The following is a 20,292-nucleotide window of genomic DNA, read 5'->3' as shown; positions in this document are numbered from 1 at the left end:
CGGAAGTGGTACCTGTTGGCTTTTTTTACCTTCATTACACTCAACCATAGTCACAGAAGCATTTTCGTTCCCAGCGCAAAAGCACGCAGAGCGAACGTCGGTATCGAGTTGAGATATACCCATCCATTTAAGCCTATTCCAGGTACAGCCCCCGGGGTTTGACTCTATACCCCCCTCATTCCGGCAAGGCTTGCGGTTCCGAAAATGAGCAAACGTCCAGCCGCCAGTCTTACTACTAGTAACGGTCTCGAAGTGGCGGAAGCTGGCGAGGCCAAGAGGCAAAGAAAGGAAGGTTCAAACTATAACAGTAAAGGGGAGCCAGACGCATTCCGCTCGATGCCTTCGCTGGCTGATTTTATTCCGTGGAGATCGTCGGAAATAGACGGACATCTCCCTCCCCTCCCTAAGATTCTTGACCCGGAGCTGGAAAAGACTGCTTTCACACACCCCGGGGCCAGTCGGCGTGGAGAAAGCTACGAACGACTCGAATGGCTGGGCGATGCGTATATTGAGCTTGCCGCGACCGGGCTGATCTTCCAAACCTTTACGCACACTCATGCAGGCCGGTGCTCCCAACTGCGCGAGATTCTGGTTCGAAATACGACGCTTGCGGGCTACTTTCGAAAGTACGGCCTGCCCGCTCGCGCCCATCTGCCGCCAGACTTCGGCAAAGAGCGATGTTTGGGCCGGGGCAGCTCGAAGGATAAGGATCTCTGCAAGACGCAAGCCGATATGTTCGAAGCTTACTTTGGCGCTGTGATCGCGTCGGATGGTGAAAATGGAAAACGGAATGCCATGGCTTGGATCCGAACCCTCTGGGGCCAAACCATCAAGGAGCACATTATAGAATACGAAAAGGCACAGGCGGCCAATCAACCATCCAAGGCCACGACTCCGAGCCTCGGGCCGGGAGGGGCAGACCTTAACCCAAAGGACAAGCTGAGGGCTACCATCGGAGTCAAGGGTATTACCATCCGGTATGAGGATGTTCCCGGCAACAGGAAGGACAAGGACCACGGTCTGCCCCTATATACAGTCGCTGTCTATCTGGACGGATGGGGCGAGGTAAACAAGCATCTCGGAACGGGAACAGCAATGCAGAAAAAGGAAGCTGGCCAGAAAGCAGCAGCGCAGGCGCTTGAGAATAAGAAGCTAATGAGAGTATACGAGGGCAAGAAGAAGGCGTTTCAGGAGGCTCTTATGACAGCGCAAGAATCCGAGCCAGCCATGGACTTGTAATTGCGATGCACATGAGGCGGCCATGTCGGCTTGACTGCACGTCCACTTCAGTATTGCAAGTCCTACAATTCTTCCAAGTAGGTGTGGTTGCAGGTGTAGCTGAACGAAATGTACTACAAGATGAGGCGAAAATGTCGAAGGAAGCATAATTTCAATACTCTGAATACTAATTGCAGTCTCTGATTGCCGGTTTGAAAGTGCTCGTGGACAGACAACTCGTTATTTTAATGTTGTTGTCGTCACCAAAGGTGGAGCCCCGGCAGGCGCGAGAGGTCATACCCCGAGACTGTGCTGTCAGTAATACCTCGGCTCGCCGCCGTATTGGCCGGAACCCCTGTGTGATGAGCGTCATGCACTATCGAAATTCCGCCACAGCCAACCACGAAACGCCGTTTTCGCCCATCAGCGGCGCCTTCGTTACCGTTCAGAACACAATAATTCACTCCCACCAACGCCGATACGGTAGTGATCACGATCACGAACAGATTCGACCGCCCATTCAATCAGGACACCATTTTCCAGCCTCAGTCAGTCCTTTCGGAATCTCGCAAAACGAAAACGGCCTTCATCTCCATTGCCATTTTCTTCTACCTTCGTCACCGTTCAACCGCTGGCCTATCGAAATCACGTCCCCCACCCGCAGCCGTGCCTCAGCCATACCCCTTACCTCTTGATTCCGTCGCGATATTGACACACGCAGCACATCGTCGGGCGTCCAGCTGGGCTCGGCAAGTCCGCCGCCATGGCCGACTCGGTTGGTGCGTGTGACGGAAACCCTCCACACAAGGGTGAAGTGTCTGTACGCTGACCAGTTGGCTCCGCTCAGATCGTGTCTTCGTTCACGCTCTCAACACGGTCAAGAAGATACCCAAGACTGGTGCATCGCGGCCGCCGCCGTCGGACCGCCTCCGTCTCTATGGCCTCTACAAACAGGCCATGGAGGGTGACGTCGACGGTGTCATGGAACAGCCGACACACGGTGTCGGACTGACATCGGAAGAGCTCCAGCGCGAACGGGACAAGTGGGATGCGTGGAACTCGCAAAAGGGACTTGCCCGCACCGAGGCGAAGCGGAGATACGTCGAGGCACTGATCGAAACGATGCATCGATACGCAACCACGACGTGAGATTCCCAAGAACCTGCTATGGCTTGCGTCAGGGCAATGCTAAACGAGAATTGGCTAGGGATGCGACGGAACTCGTGACGGAACTCGAATTTGTTTGGAACCAAATCAAGCACAACTCCCCGAGCTCGTCCGACTCGTCGCCCAAGGCAGCCGGTTCCGCAGCCGGTCGGCGCTTCCTCCAACCGATAGACGGAAGCGAGGGCCCGATGAGGATGCTCACGCCGATGAGCGAGCAAGGCGAGGCCGAGCTCGAGTCCCAGAGGCAGATGGATCTCGAGGACATGGCCGATGCCGAGGGTGGTCGCACCAATCGATGGCAGCGAAAGATGGAACGGGGCATCACGAAGCTCTCCGCCGAGGTGGCCGCCCTTCGGGAGCAGATCGTGACGGGGAGAGAATGGAAGTCAAAGAAGGCGCGCAGCTTCCCCAAATGGCTCGGCTGGGTGACGTGGCTCATCCTTCGGCACCTCGCCATCGACGGCGTCATCCTTGCCATCATCTTAATATGGCTGCGCAGGCGCAAGGACAGGAGGGTGGAAGATTTGGTGCGAGCGGCTCTGAAAATTGGCAGAGAATACGTCAGAATGGTGCTGCCGTCTCGATGACGATCGGACAGTTCAACCCCTCGACATTTCGAGTCCGAGGCCCCGCCCCCCGTCGTCGAAGCGATTCCAATTCCTCCGAAGGAGGCTACCTTCCAACCAGGACCACGGGTGCCGCTCCTGATGATATATCTACATGCATACATACATATGTATACGTACATATGAGCATCCGGGCCTGCCACGGAGACGAAGGGGGAATGTTCATGGACAAGAAGGAAGCCGCAATGTGAAGGCCATGCCCACCAACATCCCAGTTCACGGACCGACAATCTGGGTGCGTTCTGTGTCATTGCGCTTACCACCTACCTGGGTTGGCAAGGCCATATTGGGAACCCGAGAGGTCGGACACTTCGCGAACCAGCTACCGATAACATGGGCCAAAAGGAGCGCAATCATCGTGAAGGAAAGGAAGGGGCCTGATTTCATGTGCAATGGCATACATGCCGAGAATGCTACATACTATTGATCATTGTGGAAAGCCGGATGGGCCGCGCCTATTCCAATGTGACAATAGAGATGAAAACGATCAGTGGGCGTACGGAAAGACGAAGTTTGCGAAGTGTAGACGTTGACATGATCCTAAATAAATGAAAATTAGCAGTGTCGAAAAGCGGCGGACTAGTGCCCACAGTAACGCCATTTGCTCGTATGGTGGCGGGGGAATGGCCGATGTTGAAAAAGTACAATTCTCCGCCTCATACGGGGTCCGAGCTAGACTTGACTCTTGCACCTCACCTCACTGTTGGCATCCATCCATTCCGTGCCTCTCTCTCCGCATCAGCAGCAGCAGCAGCCACGCTACCGCCCCGTTCTCTCTCGCACGTTCTCCCTCATTGAAATCATACTCCATGACGAGGGGCGGCACGCTCCTAGATTGCATCTTCTGTCACGCAGCGTAACAACATCGCCTCCCACCCCTCCCGACAGAAAACCGAAACGGGGAGGGATTGAATGAAGGCTTGGGACAGCCGGGATGATGAATGAACGGGGCCAGAATCAGCAGCACGCTGCTCAATCTCATCATCACCAAGCACCAGCGGGAGACTCTGCGGCGGAGAAAAGACAAGCAGCGGACGAACCGATCCGCGAGCTCCAATCCATCTCACCCGCCATCTTCGTACCGATATCGAAGACAGCAGACGATCTCGCCGCCTTACCACCCTTCGTCCCGCCGGCAAACCGCGTAGCGGCGCTCGAGGCAACGCTTCCCACTCTCGAAGCCCACGCCCTCGAGGTCCGCGCCAACGCCCTCGACCTCATCCGCCGCGAGTGCGTCCGCATCATGCAAATGGACCTCGCCGCCCCCGTCTCCGTACCCCACGACCAGTCTCCGGCCTCTCCGAGCCATCCAACCCAACGTCCCGGCATCCTCGCCCCCGATGACGCCGCTGCCATGATCGCCAACATGACGGCCCCCGCCGCGGATGCGGCCAAGATCGACATGGATAATAGGACCATGCCCCAGCCCACCTTCAACGGCATCGACACCACCACCACCCCCGCCCTCTGGCGCACAAAGGTCATCATGTCCTGCGTTTCGAGGGCCATGAGCGAAATAAATCGGCTCGACGCCAATGTCGCCCGCAGCAGGGACCTTCTCGAACAGGCACTGAAGCGAGAGCGAGAAAGCGAGAATCAGTCGCACTAGCATCAGCCTGCTTCCGCTCCTCGTCCGCGAACGGCTATCCTAAATCTAGCATCATGCCTACGTCGTCGTCCCTAGCCGTCGACATGGTGCGAGCCATCTCTGTGCCCAAACCTAGCCAGCGATGGCCGCCCGATGACGCCGACCGCGACGTAACGTGCTGGTCGAGCGATGACTGGCCACAACATGATATTCAATACTCTACAAGCCCCAGGAACAGGGGACTTGGGCTTGGTGCAGAGGCTTCAGCTCGGTAAATTGACTTACCCCTCGCACCCACCCCCCCTCGCTCGTCACGCCCGGCGTCCTATATGTACAGTATCACTCCAACACCACGACGACCATCACCGTCAACACCGAAGACGCAAGGGAATCCTTTCTTCTATTTCCTACAGTTGCCGTCGCCTCATGCACCGTACGCAACTTGGCCCATCGGCCTATCCTCCTCCATGCCGGGAGCCATAAAGTTCGTCCTCGGGTCTCCGGCAGCCTTAGCAGCTGAGCAACGGGCCATCGTTGGCGAGCTGTCACATCATGCTCGGTTAGAAAAATCCCCCTTTTACTCATGCCATGACGAAGGCGGGTCGTGGGGGGGGAGGCACGTTGCATCACATACCTTCTCGAGATGACGTCTGTGAAATAAAAGTTCTCGACCACCTTTCTCAGTGGCGACCCGCTGGCCTTTGATCCCTTGTTCTGGTCCACAAGCTGGACCTTGCTCAGCTTACGCAGAGCAACCGGTTCGACAACATCGTAGGCGGCCAGCACAGGGCTAATTTCCACCATGCGGTCTCGGACAGCGGCGACGTCGTCATACGCCAGGGGGGCGCCCAGGAACTCGCTCGCGGCACGCAGAATCTTCCAATCGGTTCGCGCGGCCCCCGGAAGCGACGTGGCGGCGCGCGTCATCTGGACCCGTCCCTCCGTGTTGATGTACGTGCCCGCCTTCTCCGTGTAGGCAGCGCCGGGCAGGACAACGTCGGCGATCTCGGCGCCCCGGTCGCCGTGGTGGCCCTGGTAGACGACAAATGCGTCCTTGGGAATGTCCGCCGCGTTGAACTCGTCCGCGCCCAGCAGCCAGACAAACTTCGGCTTCGTCTCGGCAACGGCGGTCGAGGGCGTGACGAACCCGACCTCGAAGGATCCAGCTCGCGACGCTTCCCTCTGGAGAACGTTGTAGCCGTCCCACGTCTCCGTCATGAAGCTGGCGGCGTTCTTCTCAACAAACGCACCGACAGTCTCGTAGAATGCCTTGGCGTCAGCGTGATCAGTGACACCAGAGCCGACAATGATCATCGGTCGCTTCGCGGCCTGAAGCTTCTTGCCAAAGGGGCCAGCCAGTGCCTTCTTGAGGGCTGCGTGGTCGGTTCCGAGGTGCTCGAGCTCAAAGGTTGAATCCCACGTCTCGCCAACAGCCCCAATCTCGAGATCGGATCGGAGCCACTGTTTCCTGATACGTGCGTTCAGAACGGCAGCCTCGTGCCGAGGGTTCGTTCCCACGAGCAGAATGCAGTCGGCCTCTTCGATGCCCCAGATTCTCGAGTTGAACAGGTAGTTTGAGCGGACATCGACGCCGTGAGCGATCGGTTGGCTTCCGGTATGCGTGTCCAGAGCGAGGTTTTCGGAGCCAAGCTTGTTGGCCATGTCCTTGGCAACGACGAGAGACTCCACCTCGGTCAGAGCACCAGCGACGATCTTAAATTCGTTGCCCTGGGGCTTCTTCTGCTCCCAGGCCCGAGCAACCTCGGCCAGGGCCTCCTCCCAGTCAGCAGGCTCAAACTTTCCATCGCGCCGGATTAAGGGCATCGTCAGGCGCTGTGTCTTGAGGCCGTCGCAAGCGAAACGGGTCTTGTCGTTGATCCACTCCTCGTTGACATCGTCGTTGAGGCGAGGGAGAATGCGCATGACCTCGAGGCCGCGGGAATCGACGCGGATGTTGGAACCCAACCCATCCAGGACGTCAATCGACTCTGTGTGCTTCAGCTCCCACGGACGAGCCTTGAAGGCATACGGCTTCGACGTAAGGGCTCCGACGGGGCAGAGATCGATGACGTTGCCCGAGAGCTCCGTGTCCAAGTTCTTCTCGAGGTAGGTGCCGATTTGCAAGTCGTTGCCGCGGCCGGTAGAGCCCAGCTCGGGGGCGCCGGCGATGTCGTTGGCGAAGCGCACGCATCGCGTGCAGTGGATGCATCGGTTCATCGACGTCTTGATGAGCGGACCAATATTCTTGTCCTCGACAGCCCGCTTGCCACCGATCTCATGGAATCGGCCTCGGTCAGCACCGTATCGCAAGGACTGCTCCTGGAGGTCACATTCACCGCCCTGGTCGCAGATGGGGCAGTCGAGGGGGTGGTTTGCCAGCAAAAACTCCATGACGCCCTCGCGGGCCTTGTGCGTGAGCGGCGAGTTCGTCTTCACCACCATGCCGGGCTGCACCGGCCAAGCGCAAGAGGCCACAGGCTTTGGCGCCTTTTCGACCTCGACGAGGCACATACGGCAATTTCCGGCAACCATCAGTTTCCTGTGCACTACGTTAGGCGGTCGGTTCGGGGGAGGTGGAGGCGGATGATGTCGTACTCATGGTAGCAGTATCTAGAGAAACGTCAGTGCAAGGCCAAAATCTCCATGGTGCGAGGATACCTACCTAGGGATCGTGACTCCCGCCTTTTCGCAAGCCTGGATGAGGGCCGAGCCAGCTGTCTCTGCATCAGCGAGGGCGAAGGAGGAAGCTTGTCCGTGGCGGCGACATACCTTCAATTGACACCTTTTTTCCATCTGACGGCACATTCGGATTAGCATTTGTCCACTGCGCAAAACGCTCATACTCAACAACGATTCAAAGCTTACCAATTGTCAACTCGACCTCCGCCTGCCGCTGGGGAGTCGTCACAAAGGCCCGTGAGGCATTGGCCGCCCGCCTGCCGGTCCGCCAAGCCGAACGGGCCAGAGACTGTCGGAGCATCGTGCCGCCTGGACGGAGTGGAGGGAATAGGGGCGATGCAGTCGCTTCGGCGCGAAATGAAGGCTCAGCCGTGGACGTCTGCTGAGAACTGACTCCTGCTTGGGTCGGTTGGATGGGAAGCAAGGCAAGCTAGTGAGTCCAGCGAAACACCGATTAATTTACATGGATGCTGATTGGCCAAGAGGACTAGAACGTGCCTCAGGCCGCAACGGCAACACGGCCCACCAGTACAAGGACTAAATTTTTGCGTCGCTCGGTAACCCATTTCTTCTTTCTTACCAAATTAATTGTACACGGGCATATTTTATTGTAGGTGAGCTTGTTGGCGGCGGGTTTGCACTTGCAGGCACGCTGCTTCAGTCGAGTCTTCCTCTATCTTATGCTCTAGAGTGATTTTCATTTGACGCCGATTATGGAAGCATGTGAGAGTGATCTTAAGCTCTGTGAGCGTTGCCTCTTACCGCCGGTCGTTACATCTTCGCACCACAACTCATTTTCTGTTGATTATCGAATGTTGCACCAGTTTGTGAGAGCCATGTGTTCCAATTCAAGCTCGTGACCGATTCAAATGTGGACGGTTGCGGAATGTGCGTCGTTAGCTGTCTACTTAGATGTATTGGCACGCAAGGTGTTCGTTCGGGATTTACGAACTGCAGCTGCACTGCATGGCGCGTTCCGTCCGGGGTACATCCCCAACCCATCTCTTTTCCTCCTCGGCATCACCTTTCCACACACAATTGTCGAAGATTTTGCTATCCCACTCCGCCTCGAATGGATTGAGGGCCATGTGCAGGATGCGATGCAGGACGTCTCGTTCACCATCCTTCTCGACCCGTCGGATCACCTCGTCCAAAATCCAGCCACGGAGAACGAAGTTGGGGTTCACACTTTCCATGGCCCGGATTCGCTCCCCGTCTCGAGCTGTAGAAAGGCCGTCCCCACCGTCGCTCCAGTCCTCGGTCACGCGGGCATGCCACTTTTCCAGCCAGCTGGCGAGCTGGCGTCTGGCCTCGACCTCGCCGATGTCCTTCGGAGGCCCTTCTCTGTGGAAAAAAATGCACGACTTCTCCTCTCGAGCCTCTGGCGTCGCAATTTCGGCCAATCTGAGGCCACTCAGCCGACGAAAGAAGTGGTTGAAGTCCAGCTCGAGAGCTTGCATGGTGTCAAGGGCCGAGCTGAATAATGCTTCAAAATCCGACTCCTTGAAGTGGCGCAAACCCAAGCGAGCGGTCATAAGCCGCTTGTACTCGGCCAGGAATATCGCCTTGTACTCTTCGCCTGTTTGCATTATGAGCTTTTGAGCCCGGTCAACAATGCGGTGCTCTTGACCGTCCTTGACGCCCTCGGTGATGAATGATTCATCGTCGACCTCGGCTCCGGCGCCCATCAACTCTCCCAAAGCCTCCCCCAATCGAATAAGGTTCCACCATATAATGGTTGGTTGGTTCTTGAAGCTGTAGCGTAACATGTGATCATCGTGGTTGGGTGTATACTCCGGGTCAAAATTGTCCATAAAGGCAAAAGGTCCAAAGTCCAAGGACAGTCCGTATATTGACGTGTTGTCCGTATTCTATCATTGAAACGAGGCGGTCAGCGTTGGTTTCAAGGCAAGTTTCGATGGCAGAATATCACGACGTACCAAGACGCCGTTCATGAAGCCGTACGCCTGCCACGCGGCGACGGTCGTAGCATTCCTTCTCACAATCTCCCTGTATAGCCGCACGAATCTGTTCTCGGCCGTCGCTTCGGGGCCCTGGACGGCATCGGACGCGATTCCACGCTTCGGGACAGGGGATTCGCCAGCATTGTCAGGGTCGTCCAGACGAGCAGGTAGACTTCCCCAGCCATGGAAGACGTGCTCGGCGATGTAACTAGCCAGCTTCCGAATGAGGTCCCTGTCTCCCCTTGCGCGCAGGATGTCAAAGTTGCCCAGGCGAAGCCAGGATTGGGCATATCGCAGGACTATTGCGCCGGGCTCAAGGCTCTCCCTCCGCACCTGGGAGTGCGGCAGCAGAGTCAGCGACAGGGCTCGGGTGGTCGGTATGTTGAGGGCATTGAGTGCCTCGGAAACGAGGAACTCGCGGATGCTGGATCGCAAGACGGCCTTGCCATCAGCGAAGCGGGAATATGGCGTCCGTCCAGCGCCCTTTAGCTGCAGCTCGTACCGCGTCCCCGACGCCGGGTTCGTCGACTCGAAGAGCGATATGGCCCTGCCATCGCCAAGTTGGCCAGCCCACTGACCGAACTGAAACCCGCCATAGCACTGAGCCCACGGGTAGCCACCCTCCAGATTCATTTCGTCCCAGCCATACAGCTTGTTGCCGGCAGCAAACTGACGGAAGTCGTCGGTCTTCTCCTCGCCCTCTCTGATTCCGATGTCGCGCAACGAAGCGGCGCTTACGGCCAGGAGCTCCGGGTCCGTTTGCTGTTCAGGACGGACCCATGTGAAGGCAGCATGTAGAACTTGTCGCGGCCTGATTTGCTCACGGGGCGTCTTGTGAGAGGCGGCAGGGGTCGGGAAGATGGCGTCGGCCGGCAGAGAGCGCGTGAAGGTCCACGACTTGGGTAGGTCCTTTAGAAGAGCGCCATCATTCGCACTCGACCAGCGCTTGGCCGTGACCATGACCGTGACTCGAGATCGGAGAGCAGCAACACGGAAAGCAACAAGGGGGGTCATTGGCTCTTAGCCGTCGATGAGGCTCCGGAGGAAAAGGAGCGGGAGCGGGAGCGGGAGCGGCAACGAGTTCGTCAAAGCACACATTCTGCGGTTTGTGGCTGTGGCACTTCGCTCAGAGTGTTGACGGATGAGCAGGTAGTGGAAAGGGCGGGAGGATGAAGCTTGCAATGAGGATGAGAGTGCGGGGACGGCGAAGAGTGTCCACCCAACACACCTGTGGGAACAGAACAAAGCTAGAATGTGCTGAGGTACCAGGTAACCGGTGTAACAGAATTCCCATGCTGCACTGTTTGAATTGGCAACCTTTCCCTCCCTTCTCGAGTACAGTGCTCCGTGAAAGTATTAGGAACTTGGCTGAGTCGGTTCATATCATCCATCTATCTCTTGCAGCATGGCCAGCTACTAATGGCGTCATCGTAAACGATCGCCTTCAAGACCTACCCTACACCCATTCACTGGCTGGCAAATGCGGGCAGGTGTATCAATCAATGGGCTGGGTAGTTAGTCTCAGTCCTAGTCGCGAAGGGAACTGTAGTTATTGTACGCTGCACAGGATACCCCAACCTTTCTCGTCAAATCAGAGCACGTTTATCCCTACATTCATTCAATTGAACGATGGCAGCCATCTGCGACGGCACCAAAGGCCTGGGGTAAACCGAATCTTTCGAAGCTTCAGCCGATTTCACATTAATGCCTGCAGAGTATTGAACGAACAAGATATCCAAGTTGCAACCAAGATTTCCATAGACCTGCATTGAGCAGCCAGATACCCACCATCATGATGAGCCTTCACGGAGAAGAGTTCGATTGGCACATGCTCTGCATTTTTGAACCTGCGCCGTCGTGCCTATTTCGACCTGTTATCTGGCCCCTATACAGGCCCTACTTTCTCGATCCGGGACCGGAATTGCAGCTGAAATGGGCTGAAACCAATAAGATCTGGACATCTGGGCGCATCGAGTCCACCGGCCATTGTCACTATCACCCTGATCACATCGAGACAGCTCGAGAGAAAGCCAAGGTGCACCCCTTTTTCGCTCACGACGCTCAAGTAGCCTAGGGACAGCTCAATTTGCTGTAGAGTCAGCCTGCTCCGAAGTAGGTACGTCGTGCCGGAGGCGGAGATCAGGCTGCAGTGGCTGGGTGGTCGATTTTTGGCTCCTCATCGTTACACCCGATTCGAGCAGTCACACATGGCGAGGCATGTCGAAAGCTGCCGTGGTTCAAGGCGGACCCTTTGCAGTCGGCCGACATGATCTCAGACGGGGAAGCAAATGCATGTGCGCGCTCGTTGGTAGGTCCAGTCCGACAAGGATGACTTGCCATAATTCGACAAGGACGAAGTAGCAATGGATACGATGGCGATCTGGAAGTCGCAGATAGAATAAACGCTCGGATACCTGCGTGCAAGCCACATGCCCCGACATCTTCACAGCTCATCATCTGAGTCCGTATCCTCCGCTGGTGCCGGCAACGATGCCTTGCCCCTTCCATTTTTCTCGAACGGTAAATGTCGCCGAGGGGGTGGAGAAGCTTTCGCCTCCTTGGAAAGCTCCTTCGGTGGTGGCGATCCAGGTCGCTTGCTGCTTGTGGTGTCTTCGCCATCGCGGCGCGAGTTGTATGTTTCGTCATCGTCATCATCTTCATCTGCAGCAGCAGTGGAGACCGTATCTACTTCGCTGCTTTCCCCAGGATCTGTATCCTCTTCCTCGCCCTTGACGAAGGCGTCCTTCACAATATCCTCACCGACTTCGTCCTCCTCCGCTTCAAAACGGATCGACCCTACTTTCCTCTTCGAAGAACGAGATGCTGCAGGCTCCCGCGCCGCTTGGGAAGCACCTCGCTGTGCCGGCGGCTGTGACGAGGACAATACTGCGCCGGCGGTCGATGCATAGTTGTCGATAATCTGTTTCTGCTCGCGAATCTTTGCTTTTTTCTCGTTGAGAAGCAGGCAAAACTTTTGAAGCAAGGCCGATTCGTCTTCGGCCTTGGCCTTTATCAGATCGTCAAGTTCAGCTTGGAGGCTCATCACAGCACCCTCTAGTTCTTGTGCCCCTCTGGAGGAGAGCGCGGTTTCCTGCTTGCTCTTGGCCAGTGCTTTAAGGGACCAGCCGCACCATTGAAACAGATCAAGTTGCTCGTCCTGGTTGCACTTCAAAGTGATGGCACCAAGCCGTTGCTGCACGAGTCAGCAAGAGCGTCTGGCAGAAGGAGCATGGCGCATACGGTGATTCCCTGCACTTGTCTGCGAATCGTGAGGGATATCGTCGATTCGGGATCAACAATGGCCGTAGGTTGCACATCACCCACCAGTCCATCTTGAAGCACGGCCTCAAGGATGTCCTCCCACTCCTTCTCCGACACCGGGCAAGCTGGGGCTCGAAGGGAGGTCACTCGATCGTGCTTCACTGACGAGAGGTCAGTCCAGGAGTCGCCCTCGCATTGTCAAGTTGGTACGAAGGCAAGGACCCACACTTGCAAACATAAGGTGCACATCCCTCCGTGGCAGCTAGATTGAGATCCAACGGCTTTCGGCCTGCAGATGTGACTTGTACGATAACGCATCCGGACTCATCGTCACCACGGGGAAACCTGAGAATGCGCGACGACGCCATGAGATTGGGTGTGTTGATTTTGGAGGTGGAAGAATTCGTAAGCCTTGGAGGGACTGGTAAGCACTCAGCATTCCGTACTTGTCAATGATGCCGGATGGACGAGGCAACGGCCAGAACCGAACTGGGCACTCGTGCTGGTGACTTTGTCAACTCCAAATCCATCTCCTCGTAGGTGTACACATACTCTACATACAGGCACACCGCACGAAAAGTCGGGGCAGGTAACGCAATGTTGGATGGTCGGCAGATGCTCTGTTATCCGTGTCTGACCCTGTCCTCCTACTCCGTGAGTTCTCGCGACATGTAGACTACTTAGTATGTATGCACGGTACGATACTAGAACATGCACGTTTTCCCTTGTTCGTTCATGTTCGGATGTGCTCGTCAGCTGACTCCACCCGTGCAGTTGCTGCCTGTACCTTGGTACCTCGCTCCAGGTGCCCTCGAACGGTGCATGGACAGTACTTGTACAAGTTATAATTATACAGCTCTCGAATGAGGACAATTATTACTTACGTTTAAAAGAAACTGTATCGACCAGCTGCCTGTGCGTAGTCGGGTACCACTTCAAAATTGCTAGGAACTGTTTGCGTTTGTATCTAGTACTGGTAGAAACGCATAGTGTAGATGCCGATAATACTTGTAAACGCAAAACAATGACTCCATGCTCCTCCTCCTGTTTGCAATCCTTTGATCCGTCCAGGTAGTAGGCATACGTGTAAAGCGCACAGTAGTACACGTCCCTAGGGTTGCCCTACTTGTTGTTTGCATTTGATTTCATGCCTCTCAAGTAAGGGTAGTAGCATTGCTTGCTCTCAGCTGCACAGCACTCTGCAGATTGCAGGATGATTAATCGTGCACATCGAAACCTCTCACTGTACCTGACCTGTAGGCTAGCCACGCCATGGGGACACACCTATTGGGCAGCAGGTTGAGAACTTTTCATTCTGTCTCCTTTGGCGAGAGGACACGGGCCGAACGTTCATGTTCCAGTATAACTTTTCCGACTCACTGCCAGTATTTCTCAGTGAGAGGAACAGAGACAATAAGTGATTAGTCCTGGCTCCGAGCAAGTCCAGCCTACTCCGTAAGTACTTCTGATGTGAGTAGTGGGTTCCATATTGTACTCGTAGCACTGGGTGCACTGCATTAAGTACTTCGTACAAGTACTTACATACCTGTGTGCACTGTGTTAATATATTGCTGCGCTAATACTTATTAAAATTCAGTACGAGCCCCAGCCACCAACCTAATGAGGGAATCGATTAGGTAAGCATACCAATATCTCCTTCCGATACGAAGTTTTGCCGAGCCTTATCGGACCCTACTCAGCCCCTGCATCGACGGCGTCGAAGAAAAAAGTTTGGCGGGGCCGCTGATTCTCTTGCTACCGTCCTGCACGCCCCGAAGTCATCACCAATACTCTTCGGACCAATTCGCCAACTCTATTCAGAATGGGTGCTGGACGCCGCATGGCAAGGAAACAGGGCCCTCCTGAGCCGCTGTCTGAAGAACATTTCGCGCGGTTGAAGCGCAAAGCTGGCCTGCCCGTCGACCTTCCCCAACCACAAGACAACAAGAGACGGCGGACGGCAAAGGCTGACGTCAAGGGCACCGGAAAGAAGTCCAGTGTGAAGCAGAAAAGCCAAGTTAAAGCCGCAACTGTGTCAAAGCCCTTGAAGGAGAAGGAATCGAAGGCATCAAAGGCGCCCAAAGCAAATGGTAAAGCCAAGACCAAGGATGTGATACCCGGCCTCGACGATTCGTCCGACGAAGAGCTTGACGATGAGTTTGACCTAGAGAATGCAGAGCTTTCGGACGGAGATGACAGCTCCGTCCCAGCTCTCGGCGACGATTTCCTCGGCTCTGACTCAGGTTCGTCCGTGTTCGATTCTGATGACGACGAGGGAGACGGAAAGCACGTATTCTCCGAAGATGAGGACGAGTCCGACGCCGAGGAAACGCTCACGGCTGCCAATATTGCCGGTCTTTCGAGGAAACTTGATCGTCAATTGGCCGAGGAGGCCGCCGCCAATGCCGCTGAACTAGCCGAGAGTGCCCTCAAGACAAATATCGACGACGACAAGCCCCATATTCTGGACGATGACGACGACGAGTCCGGCCAGAAGACGAACGCCCTTTTGGCGCCCGACATGCAGCTGCTTCGGACGAGAATCACGGAAAACATCAGAGTGCTGGGTGACTTCAGCAACCTGGCCGAGGAAGGCCGGTCCAGATCCGAATACACGGCCCAGCTGATAAAGGATATATGCGCCTACTACGGGTACTCGGAGTATCTCGCGCTGAAGCTCTATAACCTCTTCACCCCCCGAGAGGCCTTTGCCTTCTTCGAGGCCAATGAGACGGCCCGGCCTGTCGTCATTAGAACCAACACGCTGCGAACGAACCGTCGCGATCTTTCCCAGGCGCTCACCAACCGCGGCGTCAAGCTCGACGTCGTTGGCAAGTGGTCCAAGGTTGGCCTGCAAATCTATGAGAGCAACGTGCCACTCGGTGCCACGCCCGAGTATCTTGCTGGCCACTATATCCTGCAAGCCGCCTCATCCTTCCTGCCCTGCATCGCCCTCGACCCCCAAGAGAATGAGCGGGTGCTTGATATGGCCGCCGCGCCAGGTGGAAAGACGACGTACCTCGCCGCCCTGATGAAGAATACGGGCGTGATCGTGGCCAATGACCCCAACAAGGCCCGTTCCAAGGGTCTTATTGGTAACATTCACCGACTCGGTGCCCGCAACGTCATCGTCTCCAACTACGACGCCCGCGAGTTTCCCAAGCCCATGGGTGGCTTCGACCGTGTCCTGCTCGACGCTCCCTGTTCCGGAACAGGCGTCATCGCCAAGGACCCCAGCGTGAAGACCAACAAGACCGAAATGGACTTCATGCAACTGCCCCACACGCAGAAGCAACTGCTGCTTGCCGCCATCGACTCTGTCAACCACTCAAGCAAGTCCGGCGGCTACGTCGTTTACTCGACTTGCTCCGTCACCGTCGAGGAAAACGAGCAAGTCGTCCAGTACGCCCTCGCACGTCGGCCCAACGTCAAGCTAGTCGAGACGGGTCTCAGCGTTGACAAGGAGGGCCTCCACAAGTTCGGCGTCGAAGGCTTCACCAGCTTCATGGGCAAGAAGTTTGACGCTAGCCTTAAGCTGACGAGGCGGTACTATCCTCACAAGTACAACGTCGATGGTTTCTACGTTGCCAAATTCAAGAAGATTGGCCCTACTCCTGCAAAGGCATCCTCATCAGCCGACAAGGCTGCGGCTATGGCAGACGATGAACCGGTCGACAGGACACCGATCTCGGACGTCGAGGTTGATGACGACAGTGGTGCCGTCAAGGCTGGCGGCGCTTTTGGCGGCTGGGATGAGGAAGAGGACAAGGAGTACATGGAAAAGGGCAGGTGGAACGCTATGCGCAGAAGAGGTCTGGACCCGAGAAGCAATAAGAAGGCGGCAAAGAAGCAGGCAGAATAGGCAAAACAGATCGTAGCAAGGCGTTTTTTCTTCACGAACCGCACACGACCAATAATGCAATTGCGCGTCATCACATGTACAGGAGAGACTGGGTATAAAATTATTGTACTTGCAGCCGGTGGAGCGAATGCTCTTCGAACCCTCTGCTGGTATCTATGCCAAGCCAGGGCCAGGCTAAAAAGTCATCGCTAAGCATGTTCATCGCATCATTACGCATCTCAGCATACCGTGTTTCATGAGCCCCCAGACTCATGCTGCCCGCGCACTTCTCCTGGTGCGTGCCAAATGAAGCAACTCGAAAAGCCAGAACGAGGAATGGGGGAGGGAGATCTCCATCGCCCGCCCCGGATGTGAAGTCGAAAACCTGGCCCCAAGATCCTCCCCCCTCTTGCTGGCTGATCGCTACTGTGCCAGGATATCGCGAATGGCCCACCTCCACTTTATCTGATCTCGTTGAGAGCGCCCCGCCCACTTCTCGCTAATCTTGCGCCAATTCGCTTCTTCTTCACGCTCTCGTCGCACGAACTCGGGACCAACGTCAAACTCCTCACCCACAGGCCAGTCATCCTTGATGTCGCTGCCCCATCCCTCTTCCTTGTCGCCAGATGCAGATTTTTCGTCCAAATCGGTGATATTCTTGAACACGTCTTCGTCGTCGAAGGCGTCGAAGCCGTCCATATCGTCTCCGGCGTCCGACCTGGTGTCGCTTTGTGACCCGGCCTTCAGCCAGCACATTTGCTCGGGGTCAAAGACCATGCCGCCGACGACCCGTATGCCCGTCGTAGCGCTGATGTTCGATATCAGAGCAGGGCGAGGTGGCGTCGCGGCCTCCTTCTCCCTGACCAAGTGTTGAGCCATGGGTGTGATCCGGGGGGGATGGGTTGGTGCTTTGTCGAAGGTGTTCAGGGCATTTTCGTTTCCCTCCCAGCACAACGTATCTGCGTTGAAAACCATTCCGTTGACGACTGAGCATTGCTTGTTAGAACAAGGAACGACGGCGGACAGCCAAGAAAGGGGACCAGAGCGCCTACCTTTGGACTCCTTGCTCGAGTTGAGATTCGCGATCAGATGGGGCTTGAGCTGCTTCGGTCGTTTGGAATGCTTCCTGGAGTAGACGGCTTGCTGAGGCGGGCGAGGGTACAGGGTCAGATTTGCGCGGGTGGCGAGGTGTGCCTCCCTCTGAGCGGTGACGGGCGCCAGCGGGCCGCTGCTGGGGGCGCGCTGGGCCCGAGTTATTTCGCGGGCAGTCCGGCTGGCCACCGTGTCGCGGGCATAATGAGGAACCTGTGTCGGTTTGGCGGATATCAATGGAGTCGGTGGCGGCGGCGCCCACGTCCGGTCGGGGGAAATGACCTGAATGCCTTTGGCACGTGCGGTACCCTTTGAGCCAACCGACAGCGGCTGCTTCAAGAAACGGGGTTCGGTCTCGCGGGAGGATGCCTCGGCCAAGCGCTGCTTGCTCTTTGGCTTGCTGAGCCTTTCCCAGGTGGAAAGGGGGCGGTCGAGAGATAGGTTCGTGGGGGTTCGCAGGCTTGCGATGGAGGATTGTGAAGAAGGCGCAGTCGTTCTTAGGCGTCGAAGCGACATCTTAATCGGGCTATCAAAGGCCCTACCCTGGCTTTCTCCGGTAATGCCGCTGGACAAGCTAGGGCTGTTTGGAGACACGGGCGAGCTTCTGTTGGTCGGCGATAGTGAGCTGAAGTTGTCCTTTCCAGGTAGGAGTTGAAAATAGTTGCCGTCGGACGGGAGTTCGAAGACGGCTTCATAGTCGTCGTCATCCGCCTCCAATGTCTTGGCTGTCATCTCGCACGACATGGGTAGCGCAAGAAGGTAGCTGGGCGGCGACGGCGAATGCTTTTTCGGCTTCGCAATGGATTGTTGAGGAGCAGATCCTTGTGGAACAGACAGTTGAAGGACAGAAGCCTTGATAGCAGATGGTTGAGGGGCAGGAGCCCAAGGCGCAGGAGCTGGCGCAGGAGCTGAAGAAGGAGCTTGCGCAGGAGCTCGCGCAGCAGGAGCTTGAGGAGAAGTTGCCTGCGGAGCAGATGCTTGAGGCAAAGATGCTTGTGGAGCAGGAGGTGCAGGAGCATGTGGAGCACATGCCCTGATGGTTCCGGAGCCATGGTCAAAGAAATGGTCTTCGCCATCCGTTTCGTAGATCATATCTAGACTGATGGAGGATGAGCGCGTCCTAGAGCGTCGGTGTCTATATCGACGCATGGTGGAGGGCATGGCCGCCTTTTGCGCCTGGGTCGGGTCTGGGGGTGGCCTCGATGCTTGGATCGGGCCAGGGAGTGATTTCGAGATCATGTCCTGAATGGAACCTATCGCACTTTCGCCGACTTGGCAAAGTGCCTCCGCGAAGGGATCCAGATGATGGGGGGGGGGGGCCGTCCTGGAGGGTTGATCCAATGCACCAGCAGCGGTGGAGACTGGATGCGATGTGGGAGTTTTGCAGCAGCTCTCAAAGTCGTCGTCAACAGCGTCACGACGACGCGACGGGGCGTGAGCAGTATTTTTTTTGGTAGGGCTAGAGCTTCGCAAGAATAGGTTTTCATCGTTGACGACGAGATCGTCGTCGTCCCAGTTCTCGATCTCCGCAGCGGCGGGTGCAAGAATGCGCTTTGATTGAGGTTTGGCATGGTGACGAATTGTGTTTCGACGATGCGACGGGGTGTGAGCGGTGGTAGTGTTAGAGATGGAGCTTCGCAAGAACAGGTTATCATCATTGATGACAAGATCATTGTCGTCCCAGTTCTCGATATCTTCGGTGGCGGGTGTGGGTAGATGCGTTGGTAGTGGTTTGCTCTGGAGCCGAATGACGTTACAACGACGCGACGGGGCCAGAGTGGTGGGCATCGTCGTCGTGACGGTGTTTCGTAAGAACAGGTTATCATCATTGACGACGAGATCTTCGTCATCCCAGCTCTCGACATCCTCGATCGCCAGTGGTGCGGGAACGTGTTGTATCGGATGTTTAGTAGGCTGGAGAACAGGGTGAAGACAAGGCGCCGGGGCGTGTGTGGCAGCCATTGCCGTAGAGACGGAGCTTCGCAGGAATAGGTTGTCGTCGTTGACGACGAGATCGTCGTCGTCCCAGTTCTCGACTTCCTCCGTCGTGGGGGCGGGCAGGTGTGGTTGCTGCCTCGGAGAATCCATGATTTCCGGGCATCTGTGCCTGCCGCGTTTGGCCAACAAATTCAGGTTGATGAAGCAAGTCGTAAAACGGAAGCCGAGCGGACGATGCAGAAGGATTGGCAGGCAAGACACAGGCGATGCAAAATCAACTGGCAGGCAAGTCGCAGGCGATGCAAAATGGATGGGCAGGCAAGGCAAAGTGGTTGGTTGACGAATGGGATGGAAGTGGGAGCGGATGGAAAGCTGGAAGAAAGCTGGGCTGGGTGGGCGGGTGGGTGGCAAGCATGCAGCAGCAGGCAGGTACGTTCCGCCTCCAAATTCGTACTTGCCAAAAACGCGGTGTTGGCCGTGGCTGGTCAGGAAGGAGAGCGCGCTAAGTGAGCAACCACGGCGTGCCGGCCGCGACGTCGACGGTATGGACGCAATGACGACGACGATGTCATAAAATGAATTAAATAAACAAACAAATGAAAGAACGACGATGAAGACGTCGGCGATGACGAAAATGATGAGCACGAACACTCTTCAAGCCTACCTTGGCGCTCCTGCTTCATTCGGTCGGAATGCTGCGAGTAAGTCCATGAGTACGGAGTACTCCGTGCTGTACTCACACATGCACAAAGTACTTGTACACCTACATGTACAGTCCACCTACCCTACAGTACCTGAGTACCTTACTGGCAGTGTGGCAGGCTTAAGGTCAGCATGTGGGGCACAGGGGTCAGTTGCATCTTGACGCTAAAGTTATTAATATAGCGCCAAATCCCAACTTGCCTAGCAGCGATGGCG

At 56.1% G+C, this 20,292-nt stretch overlaps 8 protein-coding genes across 8 annotated transcripts; 4 read left to right on the top strand and 4 right to left on the bottom strand.

The window, feature by feature from the left end:
• Window positions 1-204: 204 nt before the first annotated feature.
• Window positions 205-1,239, top strand: DCS_07743 (abhydrolase domain-containing protein; the record flags this gene model as incomplete). Its single annotated transcript, XM_040805027.1, has 1 exon — window positions 205-1,239. One exon carries the CDS (start codon window positions 205-207, stop codon window positions 1,237-1,239), a length of 1,035 nt encoding a protein of 344 aa, XP_040655131.1.
• Window positions 1,240-1,981: 742 nt separating this feature from the next.
• On the top strand, window positions 1,982-2,972 carry DCS_07742 (Acyl CoA binding family protein; the record flags this gene model as incomplete). Its single annotated transcript, XM_040805026.1, has 3 exons — window positions 1,982-1,997; window positions 2,066-2,363; window positions 2,426-2,972. 3 exons carry the CDS (start codon window positions 1,982-1,984, stop codon window positions 2,970-2,972), a joined length of 861 nt encoding a protein of 286 aa, XP_040655130.1.
• Window positions 2,973-3,945: 973 nt separating this feature from the next.
• On the top strand, window positions 3,946-4,620 carry DCS_07741 (uncharacterized protein; the record flags this gene model as incomplete). Its single annotated transcript, XM_040805025.1, has 1 exon — window positions 3,946-4,620. One exon carries the CDS (start codon window positions 3,946-3,948, stop codon window positions 4,618-4,620), a length of 675 nt encoding a protein of 224 aa, XP_040655129.1.
• A 403-nt stretch (window positions 4,621-5,023) lies between these two features.
• DCS_07740 (putative NADH dehydrogenase 78K chain precursor) lies at window positions 5,024-7,579 on the bottom strand (the record flags this gene model as incomplete). The annotated part of the gene is made up of 6 exons (XM_040805024.1): window positions 5,024-5,141; window positions 5,234-7,138; window positions 7,195-7,209; window positions 7,262-7,313; window positions 7,369-7,392; window positions 7,465-7,579. The coding sequence occupies 6 exons, from the start codon at window positions 7,577-7,579 to the stop codon at window positions 5,024-5,026; spliced, it is 2,229 nt and encodes a 742-aa protein (XP_040655128.1).
• Window positions 7,580-8,222: 643 nt separating this feature from the next.
• On the bottom strand, window positions 8,223-10,256 carry DCS_07739 (uncharacterized protein; the record flags this gene model as incomplete). The annotated part of the gene is made up of 2 exons (XM_040805023.1): window positions 8,223-9,149; window positions 9,219-10,256. 2 exons carry the CDS (start codon window positions 10,254-10,256, stop codon window positions 8,223-8,225), a joined length of 1,965 nt encoding a protein of 654 aa, XP_040655127.1.
• A 1,429-nt stretch (window positions 10,257-11,685) lies between these two features.
• DCS_07738 (uncharacterized protein) lies at window positions 11,686-12,871 on the bottom strand (the record flags this gene model as incomplete). The annotated part of the gene is made up of 3 exons (XM_040805022.1): window positions 11,686-12,435; window positions 12,483-12,664; window positions 12,730-12,871. The coding sequence occupies 3 exons, from the start codon at window positions 12,869-12,871 to the stop codon at window positions 11,686-11,688; spliced, it is 1,074 nt and encodes a 357-aa protein (XP_040655126.1).
• Window positions 12,872-14,325: 1,454 nt separating this feature from the next.
• Window positions 14,326-16,365, top strand: DCS_07737 (tRNA -methyltransferase NCL1; the record flags this gene model as incomplete). Its single annotated transcript, XM_040805021.1, has 1 exon — window positions 14,326-16,365. One exon carries the CDS (start codon window positions 14,326-14,328, stop codon window positions 16,363-16,365), a length of 2,040 nt encoding a protein of 679 aa, XP_040655125.1.
• Window positions 16,366-16,767: 402 nt separating this feature from the next.
• Window positions 16,768-19,524, bottom strand: DCS_07736 (uncharacterized protein; the record flags this gene model as incomplete). Its single annotated transcript, XM_040805020.1, has 1 exon — window positions 16,768-19,524. One exon carries the CDS (start codon window positions 19,522-19,524, stop codon window positions 16,768-16,770), a length of 2,757 nt encoding a protein of 918 aa, XP_040655124.1.
• Between the last annotated feature and the right edge of the window lie 768 nt (window positions 19,525-20,292).

This window comes from Drechmeria coniospora, chromosome 03 (assembly GCF_001625195.1).
Source record: "Drechmeria coniospora strain ARSEF 6962 chromosome 03, whole genome shotgun sequence".
Taxonomy (NCBI): Eukaryota; Fungi; Ascomycota; class Sordariomycetes; order Hypocreales; family Ophiocordycipitaceae; genus Drechmeria; species Drechmeria coniospora.
Note: the sequence above shows the minus strand (reverse complement) of the source record. Positions and strands in the feature narration are given on the sequence as shown.